The sequence below is a fragment of the Brassica napus genome, chromosome C3 (genome assembly GCF_020379485.1).
Source record: "Brassica napus cultivar Da-Ae chromosome C3, Da-Ae, whole genome shotgun sequence".
Classification (NCBI taxonomy): domain Eukaryota; kingdom Viridiplantae; phylum Streptophyta; class Magnoliopsida; order Brassicales; family Brassicaceae; genus Brassica; species Brassica napus.
Genome location: NC_063446.1, coordinates 44,142,088 through 44,159,077, shown reverse-complemented (window position 1 = coordinate 44,159,077; position 16,990 = coordinate 44,142,088). Strand labels below are relative to the sequence as shown.

At 35.4% G+C, this 16,990-nt stretch overlaps 1 protein-coding gene across 1 annotated transcript; it reads left to right on the top strand.

Moving 5' to 3' along the window:
• The first annotated feature begins 14,198 nt into the window (after positions 1-14,198).
• Positions 14,199-15,308, top strand: LOC125584424. The gene is made up of 3 exons (XM_048752882.1): positions 14,199-14,404; positions 14,531-14,619; positions 14,910-15,308. Exons 1-3 carry the CDS (start codon positions 14,378-14,380, stop codon positions 15,058-15,060), a joined length of 267 nt encoding a protein of 88 aa, XP_048608839.1. The 5' UTR covers positions 14,199-14,377; the 3' UTR covers positions 15,061-15,308.
• The last annotated feature ends 1,682 nt before the right edge of the window (positions 15,309-16,990 follow it).

The window sequence follows — 16,990 nt, the reverse complement described above, 5'->3', positions numbered from 1 at the left end:
ACGCGGCATACGAAAGAATAACAAATCTTCAGCCTCGCGAGACGTCGCAGACGCCTGAAGATTTGTTCTTCGACGAAATTTCTTTCCTCGATAAAAACACTTTCTTGGAAGACCAGACAGTCATACGCACTAACATCTTCTCAAAACATATCCTTCGCGAAGACTCGAAATGGTATTTTTTACCATTAAGTTTGTTGCTGATCACAACGAACTCTTAACGTCCTAAACAGACTTAGCCATCTCGTGGAGATGACTCTCGTACATCCGACACAAGGATAATAGCGCTATAAAAGAAACCCAAAATTTTTGGTCAGCACTTCCAGGAGGCTTAAAAATTGTCCTTGGAGAGATGCTCGGTTCCAACCATACAAGTCGTATAAGCCGAGAATCTATCGCGGACTTTAAATCGGTATGGAATCAGGATGAAACTGAAACGGGATACGTAAGTCGAATTAGTCATCGCACCCTCTAAAACCAGGAGTAAACCTAGGTCTTGCCCTAAACCCAGCGCACTGGCCTCTAACATCTCTAGGCATAGTATCAAAAACCTTGATACGAGATCCCAAAAGTTGTCTCTTTGCCAATATTCGAGCGTCTTCAGAAATCCCGCAAGATTTACACACTGCGGAAAACTCTCGAAACAGATCACGGATATAGCAGTTCACACAGAGTTAGATTACGAGATGACAACTCGTAATCTTCCTTCTACACCCATATAAAATGCCATCGGCAGCAGCACGCCTGATAACCGCTACATAAAAACTAGACCGTAAAAGTCTCGCTGGAAAAGAAGTCATAAGAACCTTAACTCCAAGACGAACTACGAAAGGGTTGATCCATTCAACAAGGGTACGTAGGCAGCCGTCATAAGGTGCAACCCCAATCTTATCGCGTTCTACTCTTAGAAGAGCGAGAAGACCACTTACCACGAACCTTTTCGACCATTAATTCCGCCTAACTCACCTAACTTGCCAAGCCACTCGCTAAAACCTCACGCTAGAAGCTCGTGGTTCTAACGAGCTGGGGGGCTAACTGTTGGGGTCAAAATCGGTAACGATGGAATCAATGTCTGAAAGTCCGTAAAAATCGGCATGAACGTTTTTACGAAAAATAAATCTTAGAAAAAGATTTATTTTTACGAAGAATCTTGCGGAGAAAACACATTCGCGAGTCATCGGACAAGAGCTCAAAGAGGGTCGCTATGCAGCAACTGAACACATGTTCCGCTCGGTCGCTACGTAGCGACCGAGCTCGAGCTCGAGCTGAAGCTCGGTCGCTACGTAGCGACCGAGCATTTTCTCGGTCGCTACGTAGCGACCGAGCTCAAACCAAAGTTCGGTCGCTACGTAGCGACCGAGCTCTTCCGAAACATCGATACGACATTAGTCCATGCGTTCTCGTCTACCCTTCGATGCTATCTCCCGAAGACCGTAGCGAACCCATTTCACGATTCCCCGCCATTCTAAGTTATCGATCAAACTTTACCGTAAAAACCGCGGAAAGTTCGTTCTTTATCGAAAGAAGCCGTAATAAATGCTTTGAGTCGGAAGACGGCCCAAAGGGACCTAAGACATGACTCGAAGCCTGACTTACGATTTCTTAACCAACAGCCCGTAAGCCGCATGACGGTTTACGCTTGGTTCGCAAGGAAAGATAAATGTCAAGTTTCCGCGGATAAATACGAAATTTTGAAGATAATTACGAAGATAGGAAAAAATGGAATATCTCCATTTTTATGCTATGACGGCTTAAGGGCAGAAGGGGAAAAGCGTTAACCGACCTTGGAGCCAGTATATAAGGAGTCCTAGGCGAGAGGCATGGGGGGACTTTTCAGAGCAAACTTAGCACTTAGAGCAATTTTAGGCAATTTTCCATTTTTGTTATTCGAGCTGCGACTCAATTAGGTTTTTGCCGTCTTAGGATTTTAGAACTAGGAATCTCGCCGACAGGTCTCGTAGCCCAGGCACTTACCTTGTTGTAAACGCTCAGACGCAGATTCGGAATAAGAACTATCTTGCCCTCTTTTACGATTTTCTTATTTCTTTTCGTGTTTAATTGCGTGTTCTGATTGCTTGGCGTGTGGTTTAACAGATATCCGGGACCTCTGGGAAGTTAGGGTTTTCCTAACTTTCCTAATTTAAACGGAAATCGACAGTGCGAATTTCAGTTCCCACAATCCACAAGAGTTGTGTGCAGCAACTTCCAAGAGCAATGTACTCAGCCTCTGTTGTTGATAGTGACACACAGTTTTGTTTTTTGCTATGCCAAGATACCATGTTGTTCCCAAGGAAGAAACATCCTCCTGGTGTGCTTCTTCTGTCATCTAAGATTCCTGCCCAATCTGCATCACAAAAACCAGCCAAATTTGTGTTAGTGTCTTTGGTGTAGAACAACCCCAGACTTACCGTTCCCTTCACATATTTGAAGATTCGCTTGAGAGCGTTCATTTGTGACATCCAAGGGCTGGCTTGATACCGAACACACACACCAACACTGTAACAAATATCAGGTCGACTGGCAGGCAAGTACAATAAACTTCCAATCATTGCACGATATAGCTTCTCATCTACTTTCACACCATTGTCGTCCTTGCACAATTTACATGTAGTGCTCATAGGGGTTTTTGATTCCTTGGACAGGTGCATGTCAAATCTTGTCACAAGATTTTTAGCGTAAGTGCTATGCGTAACAAAAATTCCTTCATCCATTTGTTTGTTCTGAAGACCCAGGAAGTAGTTTAGTTCTCCAACCATACTCATCTCAAATTCACGAGTCATGGTTTGAACAAACTCTTTTACCAGATACTCCTTGGTTCCTCCAAAAATTATGTCATCAACATAGATTTGCATCACAAGCATCTATTCTATTAAAATAGCAGTGTGACCTATTGATAAATGTATGGTCCAACTATTATTTCTTTTATCTTTATCATTATTTAGAATATTATTTATTATCCTTTATACCATTAGACCTATATTCAAATTACCAATTGAAAAGACCCAAAAAGATGTAAAACAAAAAATATACCCGCCCTTTTTAAGGGCGGGTCAGAATCTAGTTTCCTTTTCTTTCTCAAGGATGAACAAGGTTCTGTATACCCTTCCACTCTTAAATCCAGACTCGAGTAAGTAGTGTGTGAGACGCTCATACCAAGTTCTAGTAGCTTGTTTCAATCCATACAAAGCTCTCTTCAGCTTGTACACATGATTTGGATACTTTGGATCTTCAAATCCTTTAGGTTGGGCAACGTACACCTCTTCCTGAAGTAGACCATTCAGAAAAGCACTTTTGACATCCATCTGGTACAATCTTATATTGAGTTTACAAGCGATTCCAAGAAGAAGCCGTATAGACTCCAAGCGTGCCACTGGTGCAAACGTTTCATCAAAGTCAACTCCTTCTATCTGACAGTATCCTTGCGCTACCAGTCTGGATTTGTTCCTCACAACATTCCCATCTTCATCTATTTTGTTCTTGAAAATCTATTTAGTACCAATTACATTCACTCCAGGTGGCTTAGGCCTTAACTCCCACACATCATGTCTGGTAAACTGATCAAGCTCTTTGTGACATGAATCTGTCCAGAATTCATCCTCCAATGCCTCAAATACATCTTTAGGCTCAGTGAGTGAAATGAAGCAAGCAAGTTTAACCATTTCTTTCAAGTTAATTTGTAACTTCCTTGTAACTCTTTCAGCATCCAATTCTCCAATCACATCCTCTGCTGAGTGATTTCTAGGAACTTGTAATTTGTCTGGCTCAACTATACTTGTCTGAGGAGCATTATCCATGTTGAGCACTTCCTTATTTCGATCATGAGTTAAGTTCTCATCTTGATTGATCTCTTGCAGACTGCACCCACTTCTGTCATCAAAGACAACATTTACTGCATCAGAAACCATGTTCGTAGTTTTGTTGTAGACTCTAAATGCCATGCTATGAGTAGAGTAACCCGAAAAGATTCCTTCATCACTTCTTGAATCAAACTTACCCAGGTTCTCTCTGTCGTTGAGTATGTAGCATGTGCAGCCAAAAATATGAAGGTGACTCAAGTTCGGTGTCTTCCCTCTCCAGATCTCATAAGGAGTCGTTTTTGTTCCAGGTTTAACATAGACTCTGTTGATAATGTTACAAGCTGTACTTATAGCTTATGCCCAAAACCTGGTAGGAACTTGATCGTGTTAAGTTAGACGGACTTCCAACCTAAAACCAATTGGTGATAAGTGGAGTGGTCCATCTATCTTATATATTACTTAGGATCCCTTCCAACTACCGATGTGGGACACTTTGTGTCTAATACGCCCCCTCGAGATGATGACTCTTTGAGCGTCAATCTCGGAATGCTCGGGCAAGGATCGATAGGCCAACTTTGGGCAAGATCGATGGATCGGGTTGGACTTCGTGGATCGGGCTCTGATACCATGTTAAGCTAGATGGGTTTCCAACCTAAAACCAATTGGTTTTAGGTGGAGTGGTCCATATATCTTATATATTACTTAGGATCCCTTCCAACTACCGATGTGGGACACTTTGTGTCTAATAGATTGTAATGCATCATTGCTCTAGCCATTTCCTACAGAGTTCGATTCTTCCCCTCATTGATACCATTTTGTTGAGGAGTTCTGGGAGCTGAGAACTGACGCCTGATTCCTTGTTCCTGGCAGAACCTTTCAAACGCAGCATTTTGAAATTCACCTCCATGATCGCTTCGGATCTGTGCAATATTGCCTTTCTCATTGGTCAGTTGTAAAGCCAGCATCTTGAATTTTTGCAATGTTTCTGATTTTTCCCTCAAGAAACTGACCCATGTGAAACGAGAGAAATCATCTACTAACACAAATATGTATCTTCGACCACCAAAGCGCTTAGTCTGAATCGGCCCCATAAGATCCATGTGTATCAATTCTAGCACACGTTTGGATGTAATCTCTTTCATTTGTTTGTGTTGTACCTTTATCTGTTTGCCTTGACAACATGCCTTGCAGACTGTCACTGATGATTCTTCAAGTTTAGGCACTCCCCTTACTACATTAGCTTTGACAATTCTCTGCAAACCGTTCACATTCATATGTCTCATGCGCTTATGCCACAGATCAAGTTGAGAATCTGATGCAGACATGCATACCTCCAATGGCTTCCACATATAGCAATTGTTCCCTGATCGTATACCTTCAAGCACAATATTTCCCTTGACGTCTATTGCTTGACATTCTGTCTTGGTGAAAACAACCTTAAGTCCTTCATCGCATAGCTGACTGACACTAATAAGATTAGCCTTTAACCCTTCAACATAGTAAACATTTATCAACGATGGCTGATTTGGATTATCAATGTTGCTAACTCCTCTGATTTTTCCCTTTCCTCCATCTCCAAAAGTCACTTTGCCTCCACTTATTTCATTATAGGATGTCAAAACTTGTTGTTCTCCAGTCATATGTCTTGAGCAACCACTGTCAAAGTACCAAGGGACTTGTTTGGACACTTCAGAAGACATGTAGGCAACCAAAATATTTGCATCGTTAGTGAGGTTGTCCTCCAATTCAATCTGTGACAAATTGCACACTAATTGAAGTTCGCATCAATGCATGTTTCAGCTATCTCTTCATGTGGATCGGTTTTCACACTTCCAATTTGAGCTATGCTGCAGATGACATCAAATTCGTCATAATACTCATCCTCCATTTGCCTTGCATACAGAACTGACTTAGGGACCCAGACATAACCGTAGAATTTTGATTCCGGGTAGATCAAACCACTTTTCCAAGCCTTCTTAATATTGTACATCCGTTCATAGCAATATCTAGCAATATGACCTTGGTGTCCACAAGAGTTACAGATTCTTTTGAGTGTCATGGATTTCTTCACAGGACCCATACTCTTCACCATCTGAATGTTTGAAGTGCTTTTTGGCTGTTCTTTCACAGGAGCTTCAGTTGATTTTGATTCTGGACGAACAAAAATTGTAGTTCCAGAAGTTGTAGCAACAGACGTCTGAGTTTTCCTCATCTGTTCACCACATTAACCAAGTCCCATGCTCACATTGGGCGATTGTCCCATGTTTAGGATTTTATCAAGCTCTTTCGTTCCGGTTTTCAGCATTCTTTTTCTCTTGTAATTGTCACTCAAACTGACTTCCAGACTAATGTTCTTCTCTTCCTCCTGATTCAAAAGTTCAGTCGGTCTAGTCAACTTTGCCTCAAGTTCACTGATCCTCTTCTGTTCTATGGTGTCCTTAATCAGTATCGCTTTACCAGTAGAACATGTTTTTGCAACAATCTTCGTGGGTTTCTCCATCTCAAGTATGTTAATCTGAGCTTCTAACAACGCTTTGTCATTGAGCAGTTTCAGATTTTCATTGCTCAACACCATCCAATTTTCATATAGCTTTCGATACTCGACTGATGGATCAATTTCTCCGTCATCATCTGAATCTGATTCCACAGCTGATTTACTATATGCTTGTTCACTCACCAATGGGACTAGATTCATCATATGTTCATCATCGTCTTCATTCTCAGATTCAGTATCACTGAAACTTAGAAAGGATTTTTCTCCTCTTTTGAGCACGTTTGGATACTCAGCTTTAGTGTGACCAAAACCATTACACTCCACGCATTTGAGTTCTTTGTGTTAGGCAAGAGGACATTCAGATCTGATGTGACCATACCCTTCACATTCATGACATTGAAGATCATGTTCCCTGTTGAACTGATTCCCATCACTTCTACCATTTCTATAACCACTTTGCTCCTTGTCACGTCCCCACTCTTGGTTTGAGTCATTCGTCTGTTGAAAGCCTTGACTTCTTCCCTGACCTTTTTCAATCCTTCTCAGAGCCTTTTTTAAATTTCGAGCAATCAGTCCCATACTATCTTCCAGTTTCTGATTTAGTGTATCATGCAGTACTTGTATCTTATCTTCCTCCTTCTCAGCAGAGAAAGGATACCTTTACCCTTTTTACCTTGTTCACCACCAGATTCCATCTCTTCGGCTTTAAGTATCTCCACAAGTTGTGAGAATTTCATATCGTCAGTGCTCATTCCAACCTTCAGAAAGGGTTTGTAGTTTGCAAATTTTTCTGGAAGACAACGAATCATTTTCTTGACCAATTTCTTGTCCTTATACTCCTTTCCAAGCATTGTATCTTCGTGAGCGATTGCACTTAGTTTGGAACTGAAAACTGTTATCGACTCATCTTCAGACATCCTTAGATTTTCGAATCGAGCAGCTAGATGATCAAGTCTTGTTCTTTTGACAGTTGAAGTTCCCTCATAATAGTCTACGAGAGTTTCCCATGCGTCCTTTGCTGAGGAGCATCCTTGAACAAGTTTGAACTGTTCTGCATTAATTGCATTGAAGATTTCAGAGATGGCTTTGGAGTTGTGCTTAGATGCTAACTTATCAGTTTCCGTTCACTGCTCCTTAGGTTTTGGAGCATACTCTCCATCCTCCGTTTTGACACATGGCTCTGTCCATCCTGACTCGACCGCAGTCCACACATCTTCTTCAATACCTTTGAGTTTTTGTTTCATTCGAACTTTCCAATGTCCAAAATTGTTTTCATCAAGCATAAACGTTCTTTGCACAGCCACAAGCTCCTTTGATGAATCCATGCTCACCTCAGGATCTCTACCTTTTGTAGATCAATGGATCTAGATAGGTTCCTACTACGATACCAAAAGAAAAACCTTGAGCAAAGATATTCAATTGATAAGCTTGAATGAATTGTAAAACAATACTCTTATTAGAAACTCTTTAAACAAATTACAACCAATCTGTTTAATCAGGTTTACTTGACTTCACCACGCGTGAATCAACACTGACCAGTTTCTAAACACTCACGAACAAACTCGTATCCTTCTCTCTCTCACACACTTTCTAATACTTCCAAAAGCGCAACCCGCTTTTTCACATGGCATCACCTATTTAACTTCAATAAGTGATCTGATCTTCTTGTTAGAGATAATCTCGAATCTTCAACTCTACTCCTAGAATCTCTCGATTTGATGTATATCCTCACAATTGATAAGTCTTCATTTGCCATGTCATCCTCCTTCTTTTAATGACTCCCGCCAAACACTCCGACTTGCTCAGCATTGTTTCGGTTGAACACTTTGGTGATTTTCACGTCTCTACATTTTGAATTAGGAAAAAAAATCTTATTTGCTCTTTTCTCTAATTTAGTTTTTTTATTTAAAATGAAAATAGAAAAAGATTAAGAAACCAAAGCAAACCTAACTAATTACAACTTTACAAAGTGGACTATCCAATCCAAAATTATACCCGTTAAACAGGGATTCACTCCCTTAAAAATGACTATGAGTGTCTAGATTTACCCCTTTCACCCGTTTTCTGAAATCGACAGTTATCAATCTCTTTCTTCGACAGTTTTATTTAATTATCTTTATCACCATCAATCCATCGAAATTCAATGAATTTACAGCCCAAACACCGTCCAAATTAAACATGCATCAAGGGAGAAAGGCCCGTACGAAGAATGCATCTGTACCTTTGGGTGCAGTTAATCTGAAGAAAAAAGCTCTGAAATGGTTTGAACGAGGGGTGGAACGAATCCGGATATTTACGAAATTTAAGGTATCCGGATCCGTCGTGCAATTAGTATCTGGATCTAGATATGTGGCTTCCGGATATCCGTCTAGATATCAGTCTAAATATTATACTATACTCGAGTATTTGGATTCAGATCCATAAAAATAATTAAAAATATTTTTTAATAATAATTCTAAAATAATACAGAAATTAAATATTTATACAAGATTTATAAATATATATAAATATATAAATAATATTATAAAATTAAAATATAATATTATAAGACTAATTTTATGCATAAGGATTAATATATCAAATATAATTATTAATAAAATTGAAAATTTAATATATTTTTAAAATATGAATCCAGATATCCAGACTTAAAAGTTAAGATATTCGGATCCGGATTCGGATTCGATTTTGATGGATCCGAAATTTTCTTATCCGGATCCGGATTCAGGCACCCTAAACATATTATTTTTGGAGCAGATCCAAAGCAAATCTCGGATCAGATCCGAATCTCGGATAATAAGTTCCAGCCCTAGTTTGAACATGGATCTATAAACAATTATGAGTTGAAGCAAATGCTGAAAGACCGAGATGCAATGTTACACGATGCAAAGGTCCATTAATTAAGAGCTCAAGCAAGGATGAAAGATGCTGTCAATCACCTGCATGAATACTTGGTGTTTCCAAACCTGAGACCGTATAGACAAACTTCACTCACAAAGAACTTTTTCAAAAGATTGCACTAAAATATTATTGCCTTTTTCTGATAACATATATAATGCATTGAAGAGACTACTTATCGTCTTTAACTTCTACTGGATTGTAAGATTCATCCGGTTTCCATGTTTTTCAGCTGAAACTAGTCCTTGGTCAAGGCCATACGTTATCCACTTTACCTACATCGTTAGAGGAGTCGGAGGAGTTTATTCTGCAGCCACTTATTGTTTTTATTTTAGTTTATATAGATTTTGTTGATGTGACAAAAAATGATTTTACTCTAAAGCTTCTATACTACTTCACACTTTTTTCTTTTGTGATTCAATTAGATTGACCATTGATCAAATGGAAAAGTATAATGATAAAATGGATATTGAATTAGGAGATATTGGATATTCGAATCCGAATAGGTAATATATGAGTTTGAATGGATATCCGAAGATAACCGGATATATGTATAATTAACCTTATATTTCTAGTTTAAATCTCCTAATTTATTTAAAATATTTATATTGATGCTAAATATACTTTAAAATCATATAATATACATACAATCATGGACAAAATGATTTTAAGATCATATAATATACATATAATTATGGACAAAATGATTTGTTACTCATTTAAAATGCATGTCAATCTTTTTGTTTCATGCATTAACAAAAGTTACATTCAAAATTTAAAAACAATAACCAAATTAGTGTTTTTTTTTTATTTTTAAAATGTTATATCCGAATCTATTAATCATTCAATCTAAACAGCTAAGTGAAAGTTAAAATTTTTAATACAAGAAACTTGAAATTTGAAAAAAAATATTATTTTCTTCAAAATCTAAATATCCGAACCCGATCCGAAATAACCAAACCCGAACTAAAAATACCCAAACCCGACTTGAAGTACAGAAATACCGAACGGGTTTTATACTCTTATACCGAAATACCCGAAATACCTGATCCGAACCCGAACGCCCACCCCTAGCTAGTATAATCTTAAAAGATAAAAAATAAAATAAAGGAAGATCACCTTACATTGCTTTTTCCATGAGTATATTAATAGAATATATGGGCATTAATATCGGATCACCTTAGTGCAGATTTTACCACTTACGAATATAAATAAGCAAGTCAATATATCATTTCCGCCAATTAGCCTCTAAAATTATTACGTTTTGATTGTCAATTCTAATTGTATAATATTGATTAACGTTATATATAATTAACGTTATATATAGTATATATTTAACATATGGACATCACCTGCGTAAAACGATTTCATTGTTCTTACGTTGCTTTTGCCGTGGGTAGTCATACATTATTGGCAGAATTGAGTCTTTTCAAACATTTGCTTCCAGTTCGTGTTAAGATTATCTGTATGGGGAGGACAGAAGTTGGAACAAGGTTCCAGAAATCGGAACTGGTTATAGAGATGAGAAAGTGAGTTGTATTTATTGTACAAATTTACAGTGATATTTTCTAATACTTTTTTTTTGGCTACTAACGCATTTGGAATTGTCTTTTTTTTTTAACGCCAGATAATTATGCTATTACAACTATGGAAAATATTAAAGATGATTCTACAGTCGACAATTCTACCTGCCGTATGAGGATTCACGCCTGACTGCATCACCTGAGCCGTCCTATGAGATCTACGATTGACGGTACTCCTTGCGCCATGCTGCAGATCTCTTGTAAGTTTTTTCTCTCTTAATTCGCATAATTCCTCCTTCTCCGGAAATTGAAACTCAGACCTCATGGTGTGGAAATATTAATGAACCCTTGGTCAAACCACTGGACCAAGAAAAATTTATTTGGAGTTGTCTCAAACAGGGAAATACCATTCAAGTTACATTAATTAGAGATTTGGATGCTTCAACTGAAATGCCTTTGGAGAAAAATCACTGCTATGAAATTAAAAATTTCAAACTAACTCATGCATCAGAGCGTGTTCAGTTGACAAAGAACCTATACCATATTAACCTCAGTAACTCCTCTGTCATTTTGAAGATTGATCCAATCCGCAATTCCAACTTTTATTGTTTTCCGAACTTCATTGATGTCTATCGTGGCTTAGTTCATCCTAAGTTTCCTATTGGTATGATTTCTATTCTGTCTAATTTAATCTAACCGTGAATCTGTTAATATTTAGTGAGCACTGTCTAAATTTGTGTAAATGTTTTTTCACATATCAAGCCGATATTTATGCGGCTGTGGTTGGAGGAAGATTTCTTGAAGAATATATATGACAGAACCTATTGATGGGAGCAATGGTTTCATCGACCATAAAATACGTAGTCAACATAGAGTAAGTATTCACCATTTGTAAATAGCATACACTTATTTTTATTCTATCATTATGTGCTGAATTATTATGCTTTTCATTGATTACAGTAACGTCGCCATTAGTGTCTTGCTTATTTTCCAATATTTATGGAATTTGACAGATGCAAACGTTGTATTCCTGTGTTTTAAAATTTTGGTAAATGAATTGGGGAGTAGGTAATGTATTGTGCTTATTTTAAATCAAAAGTGTTGGAGCTTATTTTATCTGTATATTTTGCTAACATTATTTTGTCTTTCATGATAAGGTCGATCGACGAACGTTACTAACATTGATGGATTTTCCAAAATTGTCTTTGAACCTAATGATGTTCCAGAAATCGATGCTTTCAGATTGAAGTAATACATTTCGTTTACTGATTTTGTTAAATAATTGTGTTTAGTTTTGTAAGCTGATATATTTTATTATTGCTCTTAATAGGATTGCAAACGAAGAGTTCTGAAGACATTTTTCATAGTAGTTGTGGTTTAATGAGTTTCTTATTTATTTGATTCCTTAGAATTTGTTCCTTTCATATATTATTATTATATTACATATGTTTATTTTTATCTTATATTCATAATTTATATTATGAAAGAAAATTATTTTGCCTATGTTTCGTTTTTGCTTTAATTTATAACTAATTTATAGAAGTCTTTGCTTACTCTTACAAGTGTTGGAGCTTATTTTATATGTATATTTTGCTAACATTATTTTGTCTTTCATGATAAGGTCGATTGAAGAACGTTACTAACATTGATGGATTTTCCAAAATTGTCTTTGAGCCTAATGATGTTCCTGAAATCGATGCTTTCAGATTGAAGTAATACATTTCGTTTACTGATTTTGTTAAATAATTGTGTTTAGTTTTGTAAGCTGATATATTTTATTATTGCTCTTAATAGGATTGCAAACGAAGAGTTCTGAAGATATTTTTCACAGTAGTTGTGGTTTTATGAGTTTCTTATTTATTTGATTCCTTAGAATTTGTTCATTTCATATATTATTATTATTATATTGCATATGTTTATTTTTATCTTATATTCATAATTTATATTATGAAAGCAAATTATTTTGCCTATGTTTAGTTTTTGCTTTAATTTATAACTAATTTTATAGAAGTCTTTGCTTACTCTTATAAGTGTTGGAGCTTATTTTATCTGTATATTTTGCTAACATTATTTTGTCTTTCATGATAAGGTCGATTGAAGAACGTTACTAACAGTGATGGTTTTTCCAAAATTGTCTTTGAGCCTAATGATGTTCCAGAAATCGATGCTTTCAGATTGAAGTAATACATTTCGTTTACTGATTTTTTAAATAACTGTGTTTAGTTTTGTAAGCTGATATATTTTATTATTGCTCTCAATAGGATTGCAAACGAAGAGTTCTGAAGACATTTTTCACAGTAGTTGTGGTTTTATGAGTTTCTTATTTATTTGATTCCTTAGAATTTTTTCCTTTCATATATTATTATTATATTGCATATGTTTATTTTTATCTTATATTCATAATTTATATTATGAAAGCAAATTATTTTGCCTATGTTTAATTTTTGCTTTTATTTATAACTAATTTTATAGAAGTCTTTGCTTACTCTTATAAGTGTTGGAGCTTATTTTATCTGTATATTTTGCTAACATTATTTTGTCTTTCATGATAAGGTCGATTGAAGAACGTTACTAACATTGATGGTTTTTCCAAAATTGTCTTTGAGCCTAATGATGTTCCAGAAATCGATGCTTTCAGATTGAAGTAATACATTTCCTTTACTGATTTTGTTAAATAATTGTGTTTAGTTGTGTAAGCTGATATATTTTCTTATTGCTCTTAATAGGATTGCAAACGAAGAGTTCTGAAGACATTTTTCACAGTAGTTGTGGTTTTATGAGTTTCTTATTTATTTTATTCCTTAGAATTTGTTCCTTTCATATATTATTATTATTATATTGCACATGTTTATTTTTATCTTATATTCATAATTTATATTATGAAAACAAATTATTTTGCCAATGTTTCGTTTTTGCTTTAATTTATAACTAATTTTATAGAAGTCTTTGCTTACTCTTATAGATTCACTTCCATAATCTATACTTCGTTTACACATAATCAATAACACAAGTTAAAAAAAAAACGAGGCTTGCCTTATATAGACATACACAATTTCGTTCAATCGTTCATTGTATAACATATAATATTGGAAATACGACTTTTACATTTCTAATACCTATAGATTAAAAGTTATAATTTTTTTAGTCCATTCACTCCGTGCAAGGCGCAGATTATCACCTAGTACTGGAAATTTCAAAAGTAAGTTGAGTCTAAAATCAAATTATGGTCATCTTCGGAGGAAAACCAAATTAATAGATTTTTCAACAACAAAAATAAAATCACACCACACATAACTGCCAAAATTAAGCACAATTGTTTCCAAATAGTAGATAGATGATGGGATCATGAGAATCGTATATTGCAACTTGCCCCCATTTCAACTGGGCCATTAATGGCCATTGCTGTCATTTGCCTAGAAACGCTATATGGACAGACGTCAATAATTCATTGGCTTCAAGTAGGACAACTCTCTGCCAATCAGAAATTAGTTATAGAATTTACAGAAAATATTTGTAATTTCTTACACTCGCCCGGAAAAGAAAAACAGAAACGTAAAACCCACAGTCAAAACAAATAAAAAGGGCGGGGGGGGGGGGGGGGGAAGTCTCTTTACGTCTCTCAACATTCGCCGTCTTCCTTTCTCTCGATCGATTTCTTCTCCGCGATTCCAATGTCGAGCCGTTGGTTGAGACCTGAGGTACTTTCATCCATCTTTGATCAGAGTCATTCCATTGATTTTCTTTTGACTACGCTAACAAGTGTTAGATCTGGTATCATCGATTCTTCTAAGATTCGCCTCGTGTGTTTTCTTTGCCCTGTTCAGGTGTATCCCTTGTTCGCCGCTACAGGAGCTGCGGTTGGGATCTGTGCGTTCTCGTTGATTAGGAACATCACCGGAAACCCTGAAGTCAGGTTTGTCTCTCGTTGTAAATATTGTTATTTTGCAAAACGGTGTCGTTTGGTCTAGATACTGAAACAGAACTTATCCCTAGGAATCACTTCAAAGGCTGTTTCGAAGTGTCTTCATAGGGAACCAGTAATGCAGTTCTGTATTAGATTATACTTAATGTGAACTTTCAGTATAGCTATCTATTTAGACCAAACTTTTTTTGAGCTTTTGGTTCTTTAGCATATCTTGCAATACTAGAATAGAGGTTGTGTTCTAAAAGTTGTGTTTTTTTTCTTTTGGTTTATCTCTGCAGATGTACCAAGGAGAACAGGGCTGCCGGAATATTGGATAACCATGCAGAGGGAGAGAAGTACAAGGAAAATTTCTTGAGGAAGTATGTTCGCGACAAGCGTCCAGAAATTATGCCTGGACTCAACAAGTTCTTCACTGATCCTACTTACTGAACCAACATTTTCTCAAGACTTTCTTGTATTGTTTTCTGGAATTGGGATTTTTATTGAATCTCTCTGTGTCTCTTAATAAATCTCATTTGTCATGTAGCCCTCCAGCAAATGGCTACTTCATTTTGCTGGTGGCTTATGTTGTTTCTATTAAGCACAATTACAACTATTTGTATTGAACTGCTCTTTGGATACATAACTGCAGTTTGTATTGACAGGATCTCAAGTTTATAAACTCAAGCTCTTATTTCGGAGATCTCAAGTCTAAAGGAGATCTCCGAAAGAAATTCAACTTCAATTTTAGAGTTTTAAGGAGAGAAACTTCATATTTGGAGTTGAGTTATTTTTTTATTCACCCCCAAGGTGAACCTCTAGGATTTCATTATTTCAAATTCAATATCTTTTTTGAAAAAAAACAAAATATTATCAAGTTATATTATGCTTTTAAGATAAAAAAAGTAAAAAAAAAAATAGTAGTAGTAGTTACAGAAAAAGAATTAAAAAAAAAAAAATTTTAACGTCGTCAGCAAAACACTAAACCCTAAATCATAATCCCTAAACCCTAAACCCTTGGATAAACCCTAAACCGTTGGAGAAATTCTAAACTCTAAATAAAAAAAAACACTAAACACTAAAACCCTAAACCCTAAATCATAAACCCTAAACCCTTGAGTTTTTTAGTGTTTAGTGATTTTGATTTAGAGTTTATGATTTATCCATGGGTTTAGGGTTTACCTAAGAGTTTAGAATTTATGATTTAGAGTTTAGGGATTAGAATTTATGGTTTAGTGTTTTGCTGACGACGTTAAAAATAATTTTTTTTTGTAATTACTACTATCTTTTATTTATTTCTTTTTACCTTTTAATTTTAAAAACATAATATAATTTGACAATACATGTTTCCTTTTTTAAAAGATATCGAATATGAAATAACACTACTCAAAACTCCAAATTTGTAGTTTCATCTTTTTATTTGCATTTTGGTCCTAATAATTAATTACACATCACATTTATGATTCTTAAGTATTTTCACATTTACCGTTTTATTCTTTAAAACTTCTGTATATCATAAATATTTCGAATTTATTTTAATAAACTCAAATTGTACATATAAAATTGAATATTTTTTTTAAAAATGAAATTTATAATATTTAAAACTAGAATTAGACAACAAGAATATTACAAAAGAACACTTAATAATTTTTTTTTAAAAAAAAAAGATACACGAAGACATCATTATTACACAAATTTAAATATTTTGAACAACACTAATAGTCTAGTAAATTTTCGCCGGACCCTCTAACATATTGTCTAAACAAATTTTGTGTAACAGAAGATAGAGCATATACGAAAATAATTTTATGAAATAATGTGGTATTTTGCTTGTAGTTTAATATTTAATTATGTACTTCTATTTATAATTTTATATTTTAATATATTATTTTATTAATTAATATTATTGTAATATTTTTATATATGTGCTAATTATTTATAAAAGTTGTATGGATTTATATTAATTATGACAAATATAAGGACTATAGTGTAAACTACAAAAAAATTTGAAGTTAAATTTGAAGTTTTGTTTTTGGAGAAAAACACCTTGAAACTTTAAATATAGAGTTTTGCAAACTCTAAAATAGAGAATCCTTTTGGAGATGCTCTAATCTAGAAATAAAGTTATAAACTGCTAGAATTTGATGTTGACACCAAAGAGACAACCAAACTAAGGGTGTGACTGGTAATATAACTAGGGGCATAACCCCCGCGCAAGTGCAGAATCGTGGACATAGTTGTTTCTCTAGCTAAATATGTGGAGATGATGCCGTGTTTTGCTGTAGTCTTTAGTTTTTAAGATTTGTATTGTAATAGGATTGAAATGAGACGATGAAGTGGGGTAACTTTTTGTGTTTGGTGTCGTGAATTAAGTAAAATA

Excerpts from the sequence above, each read along its gene's own strand:
- LOC125584424 (XM_048752882.1), top strand. The coding sequence starts at position 14,378 with ATGTCGAGCCGTTGGTTGAGACCTGAG. Across the intron at positions 14,405-14,530 it reads GCCGTTGGTTGAGACCTGAG|GTGTATCCCTTGTTCGCCGC; the intron begins GTACTTTCATCC and ends TGCCCTGTTCAG. Across the intron at positions 14,620-14,909 it reads ACCGGAAACCCTGAAGTCAG|ATGTACCAAGGAGAACAGGG; the intron begins GTTTGTCTCTCG and ends TTATCTCTGCAG.